Source organism: Psittacula echo (assembly GCF_963264785.1).
Source record: "Psittacula echo genome assembly, chromosome: 10".
Classification (NCBI taxonomy): Eukaryota; Metazoa; Chordata; class Aves; order Psittaciformes; family Psittacidae; genus Psittacula; species Psittacula echo.
Window position 1 is genome coordinate 18,617,745 of NC_137741.1, and position 17,470 is coordinate 18,635,214.

Below are 17,470 nucleotides of genomic sequence, written 5' to 3' on the forward strand. Positions count from 1 at the left end.
GGCTGCAGATTGTCTCATATAAAAGGCAATGTTTATGTGTTTCAGATGTTACCTATGTACGTTCTCATGTCCAGGAGCCCTCAGCTCTAGGAAATGTTAAAAAACCTAAACTATTAGTTCAACTTGTAAAGAGGAAGCGTCCAAAATCCATTACCTGGGGACAAAGATGGAGTTGTGAAGGAAGTTCTCAAAGACTTTGCGGTACTCTGCTTCCTCCTTCTCAGCTTGCTTTTCTGCCTCCGTCTTGGGACAAGCACAACAAGGTCCTTTTTCTCCCCCACAGCCCTCTGGCTTGGTGGGTTCAGTAGCTTCTTCTGTATCAATGGTCCCATCAGCATATCTTCGAATTGGGACTTTATCTTGGAAGAAAAGAAGAGAAACAGATTGTTTCTTCTATCTCCCTATTACGAATACAGCAACAATCCATGTTTAGCCATTCCCCTCTAGTTGTGAAGCAGGCCATGGGCTTTAGCTCTTGTCAATCAAATTCACTGGCACTTAAGAGCCAGAGGCATTTCAACACAACCATGTTTTGTTTTCCTACCTTTGGAGCAGTAATTGTGTCTGTAAAGGTAACTGTCCTGAGGTTGCTGCTGCCATCGTACAATGTAGTACGAGAGATTGCCATTAGGAAGAGAGGGAGGATTCCATTTCACAATCAGCTGGGATGAGGAATTGGATGCTGAAATAACATCTAAGGGAATGGATGGCACTGGAGGGGAAAAACAGAAAACTTACTTAAATCTGGAGCGTTCTACAATGTATTCTAATGCAAGCTTTCTAAGTGAATCCCAATCCATTTCTATACTGCAAGAAAGAACACCATCCTATTTCAAAGAGATTTCCTACTGCTGCCCCATAAACAATAGCTATTAAGGTTCCAACTGCAACCACATGCAGTTGTACTTAAATTTAACCTTCACCAAAGGAAAAAAGTCTGAAATCCTTTTGGAGTTCCCAATGAAAGAACTGTCTGGACAACCACGAAGTCTGAATTCAAATGCTTTCAAAATCACTGAAAACTTTCTATCATCATACATATCATCTGCACGTAAATTCAATCTCTGTATTAAAGACAGAACTTGCACGGTAATTCTGTTATTATAATGACCATACCCGCAGCATTATCAACCTCCTACCCAAGAGTCCAGCATCTCACCTGCAGCATTGGTTCGGATATATACAATTTCACTTTTTGCTCCATGAATGTGATGGTTTTCCATCATTGTGAGGGTAACAGCCTTGACATAAATGGCGTATTGAGTCCAAGGTTTCAGTCCCTGCAGGAGAATTCCAGGATTGTTCTCTTTGTTCGGTGGCAGGTCAACATCAACCATGTTCCAGCTATTGGAACCACAAGCATCTTGCCCATCGTACTCTGTCACATTTTTGAATGGTCTGAAACATTAGAAGAAAAAACAGTACATAATATTTTCTCCTAAAAACTGCCATAAATTTATGAGTGCCTCACTTCAATGCTGCCCAATGAACCAAATAAAGATCACGTGTTTTCCATAACAGAATAAAACACAGTAAAATTTGTACCTACTTCCAAGAGGTACAAAATTCAGAGTTCAGCTTTAGCTGCAGGTTTTACCTTCAGTTACTAGCAATAAGGCAAAGTTCTCCAAGAAAACACTAAATTTACCTGTTTTTATCCAAAACAGACAATAAAATGCTTCAGGCCTTTAGATTTTAGCTAAGCACATACAAAACAGAAGCATCTCAAACTAGTTACTGATAGTGACTAAGCTGCTTATCATAAAGAACTCAAACTTCCATGACTGGCCATGACCAGTCCAACAGGCTTTTCTTCCCCTTTTATTTCCACACAATACAAACACACTTATATAGTTCTACTTTTCCTAAGTTGCAACACTGGTGCAAGAGCAGATGAAGTGCTATTCTTGTTATTAATTACTACAGACTCATCTAGCACTAAGTTTATTGCATCACTGCACACCACCACAATGACAATTCTTTTTCAAGTGATGCTGGACTTGAACAATTTGTGCTTCTGTTTCTTGCAGTCTTGCTCCTTATGTCATCGCCAGCATTCAGAACCTCCCTTTCACACCTCCAAACTGCTTGGAGAGTTTTTTGTTTGCTCATTTGTAGTTTTTACTATTTTAAAGCTGAGACACTAGAAGGATGTGCAACGGCAGGAACCCCTCCCAAGAAATTAGGATCTTTCTAGAAACTGCTCCACTCCTTCATTATCAAGATACCAATGTAGTAAACTACAAAAGGTAGGTAATCGAAATAACCCCAAACCCGGAGTAAACAAGTCATCAACGTGATAGAGCAGACTCCTTATTTGTGATGCTCTGAAGTCAGTACTACGACTAGAGAAGGAAATGATCTGGTAAAGATGATGTGACTTATGAAGAGCTCCAAATTAGACCACTGAGAACTGCCAAACCATCCATCTCATTTTTTATTTGCTCCAAACCTGAAACTTTCTGATGGATTTGGAATCCATTTGTTCCATTCCATCAAAACAATCCTCTTTTCAAAGGGGGCTTGTGCTCCACCAAGGAAGAATTTCAACACAAGCAGGATTCAGGAATGAAAAACATAAACTGGATGAGGTATCCATCGGTCAGAATTGTCTACTATCTCTTGGTCATCATTTGTCTTGGACGATATCTACTTACGCTTCTTTGTAGTAGACAGTGAAGCTAATGAGATCTCTATAATCTGGAGGGCGATACCGTTCCCATGTTAGTTTAATCCGATTCTTGAGTGTAGTGTTGGACACAAAACGCAGAATGTGGCTTTCACCTGCAATTCAAAAGGACAGGACGTAACAGAATTAGCATCACATCACCTATTAGTTTTTGCTTCTTCTCAGGTATCAGTTTTAGCTAATTAGCCTTTCTAGTAGTGCCTCTGATACCATAGTATGCCAACAGCCTTTGTCTCTGTAGAGCTTCGTATTTCATCCTACTACATTTGATGCTTAAGGGTAAGAAGTGACCTTGGCAATCATTTTAGAACATGCTGGAGCTACTGTTATTTTGTTTTCTGAAGCAAACTTTCTTCTAATGCATCATCAGAAAGCTCTTAAAAACTACTTCAGACTCTCCCTGAGCGACGAACGAAGTCCTGGTTATTCACTCTGCCTGAGCAACGAACGAAGTCCTGGTTATTCACAAGACTGGTTTAGAAGCACTAAATTTATCATCCAACTCCAGTGCACACACAGAGCAGGAACTGGCCTCCGAGCTCTCACTTTCCAGGACAACTTCTGACAACTACAATTTCTTTTTCTGAGGAATGGACAACATGGAAAGGACAAAGGAGTCTACATTCCCATTCATGAGAGGCTGGCCCAAGAACTCCAAAACTCAGCTCATATACGACACAACCATTTGATGGCAGCAGCTTCCAGCTACTCTTCTGAACAGAGCTGGATGGAAGCTGGCAGCTTTGAAATGAATGGCTTCCCACTCCCAACTCACTGAGCTTTCCAATCCAGAGCAAAATAGCGTTTTAAAAACTTAATTCTTAGATGAAGAAATTGTGTTCCAAGAGTCAACTGTGAGTTAGTTTCTAGCATTCCATAGAAGCCTGTGAAAATAAAGGGGTTTTCACCCTCATGTACACTGGCACGACTGGTGCTATATTTTCAAAGGCAGTTTAGCTTTTGTTGATTCTTTTCCCCTTCTCAGAGTCAGAAAGCTTTCTGTAATGGTTTGTTTTAAAGAACAGGCAGCGGCTGGCACTAGCATCAGCAGTAGTAAGGCCTGGCTGTGTGTCTGTAACTCCTCCAGGACTGCAAGCCTTTGCTCTATTCAGTGTGCAAAGAATGGAGTGTGCTTACAACAAGGATCTATGCCATCTGCATTTATGCATCATGCCTAAAGAGACATTCAGCAGAGTACGTGTCCTAGTTTTGTAAACACCATCCAGAACAAGGGGACTTGACTTATACACAAGATCCATTTTAATTTACCCAGCTCCAAGAACACCACAAACAGACCAGAGAAAAAGGCACTATTGAGTCTAAGAGTTTGAGTATGAGGTCAAATTCGTTGTCTTAACTTCTAGATGAGAGATTGCTTTTGACTGTGTTGGTTACACTTGGAGACCTGATGTGCAGATCCCCAAAGCCAAAAGACAGCCCTCCAACAAACATGACCATTGCAAAACCCAAAATGAAACACAGAGACTGAGGTTTAGGAATAGTGTATAACTCTAAAAACTGTTTCCAATTGAAAAGCAAATAATTTGAACATAAAGCATGGAAAACCAAGTTCACAACAAGCATTTCTAGCAACAAGGCGCAATATTTGGCAGCAGCTGAAAAGAAGCTTGAACATAGAAGTTTTAATGTCTATGGAACTGTTATTCAGCAGCCTCCTTAGTATCAAGAAAAGGTAGGTATCTAAGAGAGGAAAATACCTATAATGACGTACATCTGCAAAGGAAATTGGGAAGCTACTCCTTGTTGGATACACCAAAACACTACACTTTATTTCTCATTTCCCAGGTATGTTCCTAGTGCTATATGATGCTGCTGACAAAAAAAGGATACTTAAAAAGCAGTCGTCTTCATCAAATGGTTTTACAGATGAGACAGTGACTGTGTAACCACATAATTTTCCACACATGCGAACGTATTTTCACAGCTACATTTTGTAACAGCTACTGTAACTTCACAACTCTAGATACTTAATGGACAGCAATGTGGCAGTGTGATGAGGGCTTACACCTTCTTAAGTAGTCTGCCTTGAGATTTGTTTGTTTACTTACAAGAGGCTCTCTCCCCATTGTTCCTCGGATTTATGTCTCCTTTGCTCTGTCGCCCCTTGGTTCCTGAAACTTCCTCCATACGGTAAATCTCAGAAACACACAATTTAGGATTAAATGCAAAGTACATCTTCCCCTCCTTGATCGTCAAGTTATGATGGTTCCAGTCCCACAGCTGCTGGAGATTGTGGTTGTCAAGCACATAGAAGGAGTAATTCCTAGAAGGTAATTTTTGAAGGAAAAGTATTAGTTTTAATTCATTGCCAATTTCAACACAGAATACCTTAATATAAGAAAACTTAAACACTGTGTTTCCTCTTATTATTTTAAACAGGTCGTCAGCAGAGTAAAGGATTTTCTTCTCTCCCATGAGGCAAGTTTTCCCTGTATACCCCCACTGGTCAGAGGGCAGGGAAATGACTAACACAGGACTCTGAGGCTGACACCACACCATGTAAAGCCCACTCCAACATGTGTTTTAATAATCGTACAGAAGCTGCTGTGAGGAATTAAATCCACGTCCTCTGAACAGCAGGTCTCTACACTGGATTTTCCATTTTGTGGCAAGTGGGAAGCAATAACCCTATATACCTTATGGGAGGAAAAGCATGGTGCGGTTCTGACAATAAAACACAATCGTGACCACAGCTGTCTTGCTTGTGTTTACAAAAGTAACCATAAGAGTTTGCACAGCGAGGTTTCCTGGCCTCTATGCCTTAGTTCACCTCTTAGCCCAATAAAGATTTCCTACACCATGCCAAGTACAGTTGCACCTATACATCAAAACCTGACAGTGAACAGTTGCACTGACTGCACAAGCACAGGATCCATGCTTGAAAGTACAGGACGAACAACCCACGCAGCAGCATGTGCTGAGCCCATTCCCTAAGCACAGCAGTGGAACATGAACAGCCTGTATTTCCACAGATACTGAACACAAAGTTGAGTGTGTAAATCTTATTATATATTGAGAAGAAAGTCCTGGTACCATTCAATTGTGCTGAACTGGGAAAAAAAAAAACAAGTGCAGCAGAAGCAACATGACAGGCTCTACATCGGCATCAAGACACCACCTACAAAGACACTTAGATTTTGAGACAGTAGGAACAGGAACACACAACTGGGAAATGACTTAAAGGTCTCTACCTGATGAATCTAAATCAAACCAGCCCATCACAGCAACATTTATGGTACTTCTACAAAAAGTCCCACCAGTATTAACTACATCAAATCAGTCAGCAACACAACAGAGCCCTGCAACCTCTGCAAGCCATTCTGAATTGTTGAGCCCACGTTACTGCAATTCAACTGGCTCTCTAGAAATCCTTTTAAGTACAAGCAGGGTTTCTGCAGGACAAACATGGCAGACAAACAATGAAGCTGACACACTAAACACTGATGGTTTTCCTTCACCTACTTCACTTAAAACCTAGCATTAATTCCTCCCTCACCCAACCTGACGTGGGAAATGTGCGTTCTGGTTGCTCAGACCACTGTTGCAGTTTCTTGTAACATATCAAGATGCTGAGTGTATCTGCAGAACAATGTGGAAGAGAAGTGGTTTCTCCTGTTTCTAACTGTCCCCTAATTGCCCAGGAATTAACTGCTGATGAAGTCAATATACTGGGTACCACTTCAGACAGATGCTGAGAAGTATGTGCTTGGCTGACAAGGCAGCGCATATATGATAACGCTTTAAATGCATCTTGCCAGGAGAGAACGAGGATGCTAAACTGCAAGAGAGATCTGACAGACATCACCAAAAAAATGTGTTTATCTGAGACAACCATTAGTCTGTTACAGATGAGTAAAATCCCTGCAGCTCCCTGTGCACCACTGAAGAGATGACACTTCACCATAATTAGCTGTGTGATTAAGTGATGGCAACCAACCTGCTCAGGAAGGACCCAAAAAGCTGGATTGAGACTGCACACAACAAGCAGAGGAGTGGCTCTACAGTAACCACCTTAAATATTTAGTAACAGCCTAGCCTGTTTCCTGCTCACAACTGTGGCAATGATGCTGTAGACCCTAGAGACAGATCTTGTATCAAAGCAACGTGGCTGAGCTTTCGAGAGTGTGAATAAATGAAGCAAATCAAACACACGCAGGTGCTTTAGACAACTGCACAGCGACTGGGCCAGAGTTGTGAGTTACTGTGGCTCATACCTTAAAGCCACATGCATGAGTTTAAGCAGCCATCTGAGGCAAGGTAAACAGGTCCTAAGGGTTCAGATATACACTGGGAGTATAAATTAGTGGAAGTTATTCTAGCACCATTCAAAGCACCAGGGAAAGCACGTTTGGAGGGCTATATACAGTCTCAGTCACAGGAGAGGTGCAGCACTGCATGGCTGGAGAGGTGGAGCAGAGGGCAACCAGAGTGCACTTAGGGCTTAGGTTATAAATAAAGTTATAAATAAAGATTATATCGGACTTTGGCTCTAACAGCTGTGGAAAAAATCAGGATGCCAAGGAAGATAGCATGGAAAGAATAAAAGATTCACTACAGGAAAACAAAGCACTGCCAGTCAAACCCTGGAGACAGTAACTAAGGGAATGGCTGGAGATTATGGCCTGAAGGACAGGCTAAACCTTTGAGTAGGAGGCACATCTGGTCCCAGGCTTGCCATAAAAAGCCTCAAGGCAACCGCACAAGCCATGTACACCCACAGGAGAGAATTCCCACAACATGATGTGTATCCCTAACTGCAGAGCACCCACAGCCACTTAGTTATTGATTGCATACATTCAAAGCCTGCTTCACAGTGTAGCTGCACGCAATGCTGCATCTCTGCACATTCACCCCCTGTAAAGCTATGAGGCAGAACATGAAATCCAAACCAAAAGGAGGCGTGGGCGATGAAAAGACTTCAACAAGCTTTCAGGCCCCTGCACCCCCCCTCCATAGCGTACAGGATGCAAAAGGCTCCTGGAAGGGGTAATGACCAGATAAGTACTCTTAATAAGAGAGCAATGAGTGATCTGTACAGGCAAGTGACTTGCACCAAATACGGAATGAGAACTGGCAGAGAGCTGTGAATGAGCTGGCTACAGAAGATGACAGACAGCAGAGGTTTATGGCAGACCAACTACCCTGGACAAGTAACCTGCAAGACACAGAGAACAGAAGACGTTCATCTCCCAGTGCTATGATGATGAGGAAGACAGAAAAATCCCACTACCACTAAATCCTTCAACACAGCCCATCTCCATTCCAGTTCCCACGTTTGCAAAGAGATTTCTTTCCTTGCCATGGGAGCACATTCTCTACAGAGGGTTCAATAGAGGCAATGAACACTCTGCTAACAAAATAAATTCCCTTTAAACTTTCCATTTTCTGTGATAACCAGGGCAGGCACCAGCAAATGAATAAGGAGGAAAGAAATCCTGAAGTCCTGCTTTGTTAGTCCAGGTCAATATAAGAAAGGGACGGTGGTGGTGGGGTCAGTTGTGCAACGAACAACTACCACAACTGATCCTAAGTTAACCTCCCTCTCTCCCCCAAGGCAATGTTGGCATTAACAGCCATTGCTCCAGGAGCCCAGGACTACCTAGGTTAAGACCCCACTCCCTGTTGTCCATAACTCTGCCACAGTAATTGTTCAAGCTCAGTCTCTCCTTGCCAGGTGCCTGCTTCCACCTAAGTATTTTTGGAAAGGTTATTTAGGCTGTGGTAATGCCTGAATGATGCTGGGTGTGCTCCAAGCAAGGAGAGTGCCCCTGACCCAAAGGATGTAACTGCAGTAATTTCCTAACAAAGCTGAATTTTAGCACAAGTAGCTCTTTACTACAGATCTGTTTTACCTCACCCACTCAGCCCTGTTTTCCTCTTCAAAGCTGCACCTATTTACTTCTCTATTTGGGAGTCTGATTTAAAAACCTGCCATTTTCCTTCCTATTGACTGACACACAAGGTACCATAAACATAATTGCTACTTGAAGCACAAAGCTAAACTCAGATTTAAAGAGAGCAAGGGGGAGAGAAGAAAAGACAAATCGATGACTGGAGTATCTGTGAGAGCAGGCCACATCCCAAGTGGGCTGAATGAGCCATAGTGCTCGAAACAGTGACAAGCCTCCCATATTAGCAATTAGAAACAAGATTTCTCATAGAGCCAGTGCTCCCTCCAAGACAGCGTGCTTCTCCAGTGCAGGATGAAGAGCTGCCCTTTAACTGGCTCTGTCAGATGGTGGAATGTTAAGAATTTAAGGCTGACCAAAGACCAGCCTGAGAGAAAGAGGGAGGCTGTGAAGAATCCCTCATGCTGTAACTTTATCCTGCCAGGGAAGACAAGTCAGACACAAGCAACCTTTCCCATGACCCTCCCACCACCTTTTCTTCCACGAGTTCCCAAAATTCTTCATTTCATAGTTCAGTCATTACTGAGGGAGACTTATTTATCCCAGAGAACCCTGGTTTAAACTTGGGATGGATACTTGATAAAAGAATAGAAAGAACAAGGCAGTTTGCTGAAGGACCATCACCACACCTCAGCACTGCGAGTCCCACAGAGATTAAAACTTCTGTCTCAACTCAAGGCCGTGCTGGATGGGGCTTGGAGCAACCTGCTCTAGTGTAAGGTGTCTCTGTCTGAGGCCGGGGATGGGAAGTGGAGGAGCTTTAAGGTACCTTCCAACTCAAACCATTCCATGATTCTGACTACCTCTTGCCATCACAGGGAAACAGCAGTTATATACACCAGAAAGTATCATAATTATAGAAGCAATATGACCCACAGCAAAAATTTCAAGGGAACAACTTGACTTTTCCTGACCAGTTTTTTTCCTGCTCAACAGAGAATTCATTTAACATCAGCATTGCAAGGAATTGCAACCAACTGCAACTTGCAATCTATTTCCTACTACTTGGGTCACTTCCAGTTGCACTCCTTGTTAGTAAAGTTCAGGTTTCCCTTCAGCCAGCATCCTCCGTAACACTCTGCTAAAAGCCAACAGTAAGGAAATCCAATTGTTTGTACAAATTAAGACAATTTATCAATGTAAAGAACCTTCCCAGAAAATCTGAAGTGAAAAGCAACAGCGAAGTTACCATAAAATTACTCTTAATATATTCAGCTTAATATGCTGATTTGGGTAGCAATGCAAATGAGCAATGACTGTGCAGCGGTGTTCATTAGGAGAGAAACACTGCGTATTAGTGGAAGAGAAGATTCTATAAAGGGCACATGAATGTTCATCAGGAGATTTATTCTCTGTGGCTTTCTATTAACATGAAGTTGCATCTACAAGTATCTGAACACTTACCCATCCACCTGTTCCTCTCCCAGAATATACCGCAGGTTCTTCAGGAAAGACAGGGAGACCAATGCATGGGAATGACGAATCTTCACGTACCCTGTTACTGTCTCAATCAGACCCATGAAATTCTCCAGTTCTGAGGCGATGTTATCTACAGCAAGAAAAATGTGATTTGATTATTGCACAATTCAGAGCTGTAACTGCTCTTCTGCTTAATGCAGCATTAGCTCAGGGAAAGAAAGTATTTGTATTTGTTGCCTTTGAAAATGAGAGACACTGGTATGCCCCCCCCAGCAGCAATTGCCTGTGCGGACAGATGGTTGAAGGGCAAAATAAAGCCACAGAGCAAGACTGGAAAACTAGTCTTGCTTTTCCATACTGGTATACCTGCTTTTTCCATGGACATGGGACTGTGAAGCCAGCACCAAATGTTGAACCAGCAGGGATGAAAAGACCCTTTTACATATCCATGAGACTGGAATCGCTCTTCGGCTGCAGAGCAAAGCTCAGGCAGAAAGCTCCACTAGTTAACAGAGACTGAGGATGAAAGGCTGAAGATATGCTCTTGGTCTTCTTTGGGGCAGAAAGCATTGCTTTCAGTGACCTAAAAAGCTTTGGCTACCAAACTGAAAACTCTTGAAGAACCAGCAGAGATGATATCCTTGTGCCATGCATGGAGCATGCACCACATAGCTCACCAAATGTGATCTTCTATGATAAACCATTAGAACAACCACAGAGCAAGCTCTACACTTCAGTACTGCCTCCTCCCTAGGAACTATCCTGTCCCTGCCTAGGTCTGCAACACCTCACCTCACAAGGCTCAAGCTTTGCAATCCTTAACTCCAGCAATTCCTGGCCCATGCCCATTGCCTGGTGTCATCATCCTGCAAAGTTACACTGCAGTTGCTAGAGGAAGTTTTAAGCACTCAGGATGGAAGAAGCTGCTATGGGGTGCGTTTGCTGCCATAAGCAAACAGAAGTCCTAGAAGATACCTGGGAAGCCCAATTACAAATACCAATGGTTGATTCCCATACCAAATAAGATGGGAGGAAGCAGATGCCCATTAGCACTCTAAGATAATACTTAAAAAAGATAATAAAGCCCCACATTTGCCCCAGGGTAACTGGAACATCTCCCATAAAGGAAGATTGTACCTGTAGCAATAGGACCATGAGTGAAATAATCCGTATGTTGCTGTTCCTAAACGCTGAAGTTTTTCATTCAGGCAGGAAGAAAAGAATCAAATGTATCTCAATTCATCCTTATTCATGAAACCAAAAGGGACCTTCCATAGAGAGACACATTTCCAATAAAAACTAACAGGGATTTTTACTCTGCTTTTAAGAGCTCATCAGCTGTCAACACTTCCCTGGCTGATGAATCACTGCTCTGACAAATTTAATCCAGAGCTTGTTCAAGACATACAACAAAGGTGGCCAGCTCACTAATGATGACCATCCAAAGGCACAGTGCTAGGCTTTATATGAGTTCCCAGCACCCTGGATTCCATGTTTTAGCAAGACACCACACCTTACCTTCAGTAGGGAGGATACGGCAGTCTCACAGTGCCATGCCTTAGTAGCAGACAAGTTATTTACCTACCCAGATGCAAGGATTTTCAACTTTTCCACCTTCCCCAGCCTTTATTATTCCTTTGGGACTACTGCTCATCTCACTGCCTAATCCTGGTTCCCTGTCCTGCCAAAAAAGCTAACGAAAATAACAGCTTTAACTTGGTAGCTGAATCCCTGTTCCATCCACATGTTGGAGAATGGTGCTACTGTTGGCCAAATCAAACAGGAGCACTGTTATGGGACTGGAAAGCAAACAGTTTGCTGAGTTTTTAATGTTCTTATCATTATGCTGACAGACAAAAGGGAAAATATGAAAAGCAGCCTTATCAGAGGTTCATAAAGAGAGGGCACCACTTACTTCCACGACGGATGTTGATCAGCAGATTTCCCTTGAGAATCGTGCATCCCTGCAGCATTTGTGCCGATGTGACAGAGTCGATGGTCTTTGTTTTCCCATCCTCACAGATCTTGGGGCAAGGCCCCTCACAAGGGCTGCAGAACATGCTGTTCGGAAAGAAAAGGAGACTGGAAATAAGCAACAGTACACAACTCTGAGCCTAGGACTGCTCTGAGTTCAATTCTGGAAGGCATTTCCCTATAAAGCTCCAAGAATGAAGCTAACCACATTTCTGCAGAGGGCTGCAGATAACTTAGCACCCTTGCCCACTGCACTCCAGAGAGGCTGGAACATCATCCCTTCCATTTACAGCAACATGGGAGGGAATGACTGGACCCATAACCACTGGCAGCTTCTGAAAGGCTCTGTGGTCCTTTTAAACTTGAAGGCATTTCAGGTAAAACCCAGTGTCCCTGCATTTGTGCATTTACTCTCATTTAACGAGAAGGATGGTCTTTCTTGGGTGTAATTGATGCAGACAGCCTTGGAGTGCTGTGAAGTCTGATGATCCAGGCCCAACCTCCACAAATAGGCCAGGCAGGAACCAGAGATGGGAAAATACTGTTCAAGTTCTTGTAAAGTTGGCTGTCTCCATGCCCTTAAACCAACATTTGAAGCTGAGCACTAGGGAATTCCATGATCCTGGCTGTTTTAACTCAGGAAAGACAACTGTGGGAGCACACAGTCGTCAGTGATGTGGAGAAAGCGAGCAGTGAATTAGTCATTATTTCTTATAGTTTAAGAGGTATTAAAGCAGCAAGTTTAAACAAATGGAAGGACGTATCTTGATGCATGGTAAACCTAATTTGCAACAGGAATTGGGAGAGATGGGCCAGAAGTCCAAGCAGGTTCAAAAGGGATTATACAGATGGAAAGAGAACAGGTCCACCAGTGGCTGTAAAACTCCAGTACAGATACAGCTCAAACTTCCTTGGAGGAAACACTGAAGCACAGGCTCACTGCTCCTGCTGATTATACTCACAAGCATTCATAAGCATTTTGTAGCAGCCAAACTCAAGGAACTAGAACTCAGGCCAGTCCAGCCTTTGCCTACAGCAGCTTTTTCAAGGGTCTATGTTATACTTCTGCATCCTCACCTCAAAACTGGACACTTCATGGATGCACGAAACATACCCATGACCACTGCTCCTGGTAAGTGTCTTCACCAATTCAAGGTCGTGTTTGTTTTCCAGTTTACTCTAGAATTTCCCTTCTTACTTCATTATTGCTTACTCTACCTAATTGTTTTAGAGGGGGGAAAACAAAACCAAAAACCCAGACCCAGCTCCATAGGCAAAGGCTTCTGATGACAACATTAATGAACACGGACTTGCTACTTACTCTCTTCAAAGAAACTTTCTATTGAAGCTTAAAGACACACGTAAACTGATAACAGCACTTTTTCATGCATAAACAATGAAAGGACGCAGCTTCCTTTTCTTAGCAGTAAGCTCCTGTTTCGAAATCCTGCACTGTAACATGCCACAAACCACCAAAAGCTGCAGACACAAGCAAGGGGCATTCAAGTAAACATACAAAGAATGCTGGAAACGCTCTCCATTTTCAACTATTTGTTAACATCACCTCTAGGGAACAAAACATTCACTAGCCTTGAGTTACAGCTCCTTTCAATCCTTGCAGCAGAGCACAACACTGAGATAAGATAGCATGGCCATGCACTTCAGCGTAAAGTGGCTCAAACAGCTGGTACTACAAGCTCAAGGAGATAACAAAAGAAATATTTCTCAGGTGAGTATTTGGGTTGGAGCAAAGACAGTGTTAAGTTGCCTACATTCAAATGACAATTAAGGACTGCCTTATGATGTGAGCCAAAGGATGGATGACAAGCACGTATGCACAAAACCACAACTAATGCACGTATCACCACAACCACCTTTCCAAAAAACCCAACATCTTAGAACAGCCTACACAGACTTTCTTTGGCATAGTAGTGAAGCACTATGAATGTTACCCTTTACTCCAAGTTCACACCTTCCAAGGATTAGTAAGCTACTAAAGCTGCCTGCTAAAACTACTGTCCAAATAAGATGATCATAAGCGCACATCAATCCAACTGTTAGAATTAAATATGAGCAGGTGAGTGACATTCTTGCAAGAAATTCTTCTGTATAATATTGTCAGCTGATGCATTATTATCTTGTTTTTATCTTATTAACATTGTTATCTTCTGTAAATAGTGAGAAAATGGAAATAAATACACTGAAGAATACAAATACACAAGCACACATAAAGCAAGTAATACGCAAACCAAGGTAACTCCTATGGTTTGTTCTGTGTGATAATGGTCATTAGCCAACCTTCAACCTTGTGCTCCCAGGTTTTCACTTTCATTGTGTACAGTCTACCTGAAGACCTGGTTCTGCACTGCACTGGTACAATGCCCTCCTCAAGTCCTTCAGAAGAACCAGTGGGAACTGACAATGCACAGGTCCACACACAGGCCTTTCAGTGGTGTATTCATCTAAGCAAGCCCTTACACCAGGAAGTCACGCAATTCCCCACAGTATGTTCTCATTCCCATCTAATGTAATTTGCACCACAAGCTGCCACTGAACAGGAGGTGGAAAAACTCAAACGCGACAGCTCCGATGGGCTTCCCAGAAGGTGTGTTACCTTTGGCTCCCGTTGCGTATGAATCCAGAGGGACACTCGGCCATGCACTCATCGTTGTGAATCACAAACCTCTCGTATTCACTTGTTTCGGTGGCAGGGACTTTGGAGCAGAACTCTTTGGTCACGCAGCGCCAGCCCTCGAACTTGTAGGTGTTGGGAGGGCAGGTGGGCATGCAGACTCCCTCGTAGTAGTAGTTGCGGCAGGCCACGCACGCCGTGTTGTTGTCGGGCGCCGTGCAGCTCCCCAGGCACTCGGGGTGGCAACACTCATTTTGGTCTGTACAGGCTCGCTTGCCACATGAGCTGGGGCACACTGCAAGACAGAGAGAGCAAGAGCTGTTAAATACAATGAATGGCATTAAAGGGAAAACCCTGATCCATACAAATCTGTGCTTTCATTCCTTGGGCTCTAGAGAACCTCTGCAGAAGAACCAACTCCTGTAAAACTGACAAATTAAAGTCTGATTTTCTCAGTTTCAGTTGCCTGAAAATACCATTTTCTCAGATCAAATTTATAATATGAACCAATTACATACTAAGGAAAATTGCTGAAAGCAAGATCAACATAAGGGTAATGGAAGCAGTCAAGTACTGGAACCTTTTCCACAGACTTAGTATTATCATTACTTCTATGAGTGCTGACTTACTGTCTTTCTAAGCATTTCTTTTCTTTCCTATTTGTACTTCAAATTGGTCTTTTACTGGCAAGAAATCAAGCGTCCTTTAAACAGCTTAATGACACTTGTACACTAAAGCACTGCTATACTGTAGCTCAAACGGTTAGGTTGACCCCAATGTAGAATCCCAATGTTGCTTACGTATGCAAAATGAGGTTTAACAGAATATCAAATTATCATTCAGATCAAATACTGTGGAATCATTGAGCTACTGTTTCCCTCTGAAGAACGTAACAGAATTCTGTCTTGTCCTCAAATTCTGGATTCAGAGAACAAAATATCAAAGGGATTAGAAAATGGGGTGCAAGTTTATGGTGACATTTAAGTGAAAGCACTGCAACTTGGAAGACACAAGCAAAGAGCAGAATGGTCAGCAGACGAGCTCACCACTGCTACATCAAACGAAGTGGCAGGACTGTATGTATAAAACAACAGTATTCTGATTACAGCACTGTATGGCCTTTTAGCCATGAGGGTTATGTGCCAGGGGCTCTGTAAATACACAGATAGGAAATCTGGTCTGCATTAAGTAACTGCTTTCCACTTTCTAACTGAGCTCGAACACAGTGTCATTAATAACAGCAATAACCCAGAATTTCAGGAGTACAACTACAGCGAGATCCAAGCAAAGCACCACAAGACATTTAAACTGAGTAACTGAACAGAACACACATAAGCAGCAAAGAAGTTCATATCCCAAAATGAGCACAGAAGCAGCAGAGCCCAGCCTGTAGAGGAACACAATGTTAATGGAACTGTAACAGTTCCACAAAAGAACTGTATTGCAGCTTATCTTTCAGTTTGCAATTACAGTGTTTTAATGCAGGACTAAACACCCTCAAATCTCAACCACCTCCTCTTCATATAATAAGGTCTGCACTTTAAAGTGCGCTTTTAAAATGCCATTGAACAGAGCCTGTTCATAGCTCTGCATCAGGATGTAGACGTCCTATGGCAAGTTTTGATTAGAAGAAGCCGCTTTCTGCCAGCTTTAAGGCAGTGTCCACCTTGAAAAGCACTTGTAAAACTACCAGAGCATTTTGCATTCCTTAGCAAAACGGTTCTATATCGATCTTGCTTAATTTTATTCACTACCCAACTTCGGCAGTTTAAGCATCTGGATATGAAGCTGTGTTCTCCTTATCCAATTAAGGCTAAGATAGGTTTTGTGGAGGAAATCCCACCTGCAGGTACTCCCAGAGTAACCTGACAGCATCTCCCCTATATTAGCAGGTAGCTATGAAATATCAACAGACCTGCTTACAACATCTGACAGTACTGTTACTTGGATATACGTAGCCACACACTCACTAACACAACAGCTTGCATTGCAGACAGCTTGGGTACACATTCCTTTCCCATACTGCTATATTATAACTGCTATTCTAAGTGTTGTTACCACCACTGCTCCGTACCTGTAGACTCATTTATTCAGTGTGAAACCAGGCAGAAAAGCGGAAGAGTATGGAGAGGAAAACTTTGAGAACAACAAGGTGGGAGCCTGAGGATGGCTGACGCCTGCCCAGGTAGCACAAGTATCACATACAGGCCAAATTAAGAAGAGCCAGCTCCTTGTAAGACAACTGAAAGCAGGAACACAGAGAAAAATCACTGCTAAATGATGCACTGCATAAAGATGCTGGGGTTTTTTTCCCCTCTGGAAAAGGAAAAACCCATACACACCAAACCCTTACACAAAAATTAACAAGCATGCAGGTGTATATTCTTTTTTTGACATTAATCTGCTGCAAAAGGAGTAAAGTCTGCCCCAATGCAACCTTCAGGAAGGCATCACAAATTGCCTCTCACCTTAAGGTTTACAGTACTTGCATTTGTCAATGCTACAGGACTGAAAACTCCATGTATCTCGCTAGCAGATGGACTGCTGTTCTGAGTGGGTGCCAGAACTCGCATTTCATGTGGTAGCTACATTTCCAGTTCAAAGCCCTAGTAAGAAATATAACACACACAGCCCCCTATGCCTCCACCAAGTTCATTACTAGATGTATCAATAAACTACATGAATATTTTGTTTTCATCTAGACAACCTGCCAAAACCCAAATGAAATTATTGAGATAAATACATTAGAAGAAGACTGAGTTTATTTCATTCCTGGGAAAGACTTTTGTATTCCCTTAATGCCTCTGCCATTCAGGAACAGCCTGC

The 17,470-nt window shown here is 42.6% G+C and overlaps 1 protein-coding gene across 2 annotated transcripts in view; it reads right to left on the reverse strand.

Moving 5' to 3' along the window:
* The window catches only part of IGF1R (insulin like growth factor 1 receptor), a gene marked incomplete at its 3' end in the record, with an annotated part of 171,652 nt that overhangs the window by 25,063 nt on the left and 129,119 nt on the right, over positions 1 to 17,470 (reverse strand). For both annotated transcript variants that reach the window (XM_080626493.1, XM_080626492.1), the window contains exons 3-10: positions 14,627 to 14,939; positions 11,954 to 12,099; positions 10,024 to 10,168; positions 4,759 to 4,973; positions 2,658 to 2,784; positions 1,160 to 1,398; positions 545 to 712; positions 155 to 359 (exon numbers count right to left, since the gene is read on the reverse strand). In XM_080626493.1, coding sequence (XP_080482619.1) covers positions 155 to 359; positions 545 to 712; positions 1,160 to 1,398; positions 2,658 to 2,784; positions 4,759 to 4,973; positions 10,024 to 10,168; positions 11,954 to 12,099; positions 14,627 to 14,939 — 1,558 coding nt within the window. The remainder of the gene's footprint in view (positions 1 to 154; positions 360 to 544; positions 713 to 1,159; positions 1,399 to 2,657; positions 2,785 to 4,758; positions 4,974 to 10,023; positions 10,169 to 11,953; positions 12,100 to 14,626; positions 14,940 to 17,470) is intronic.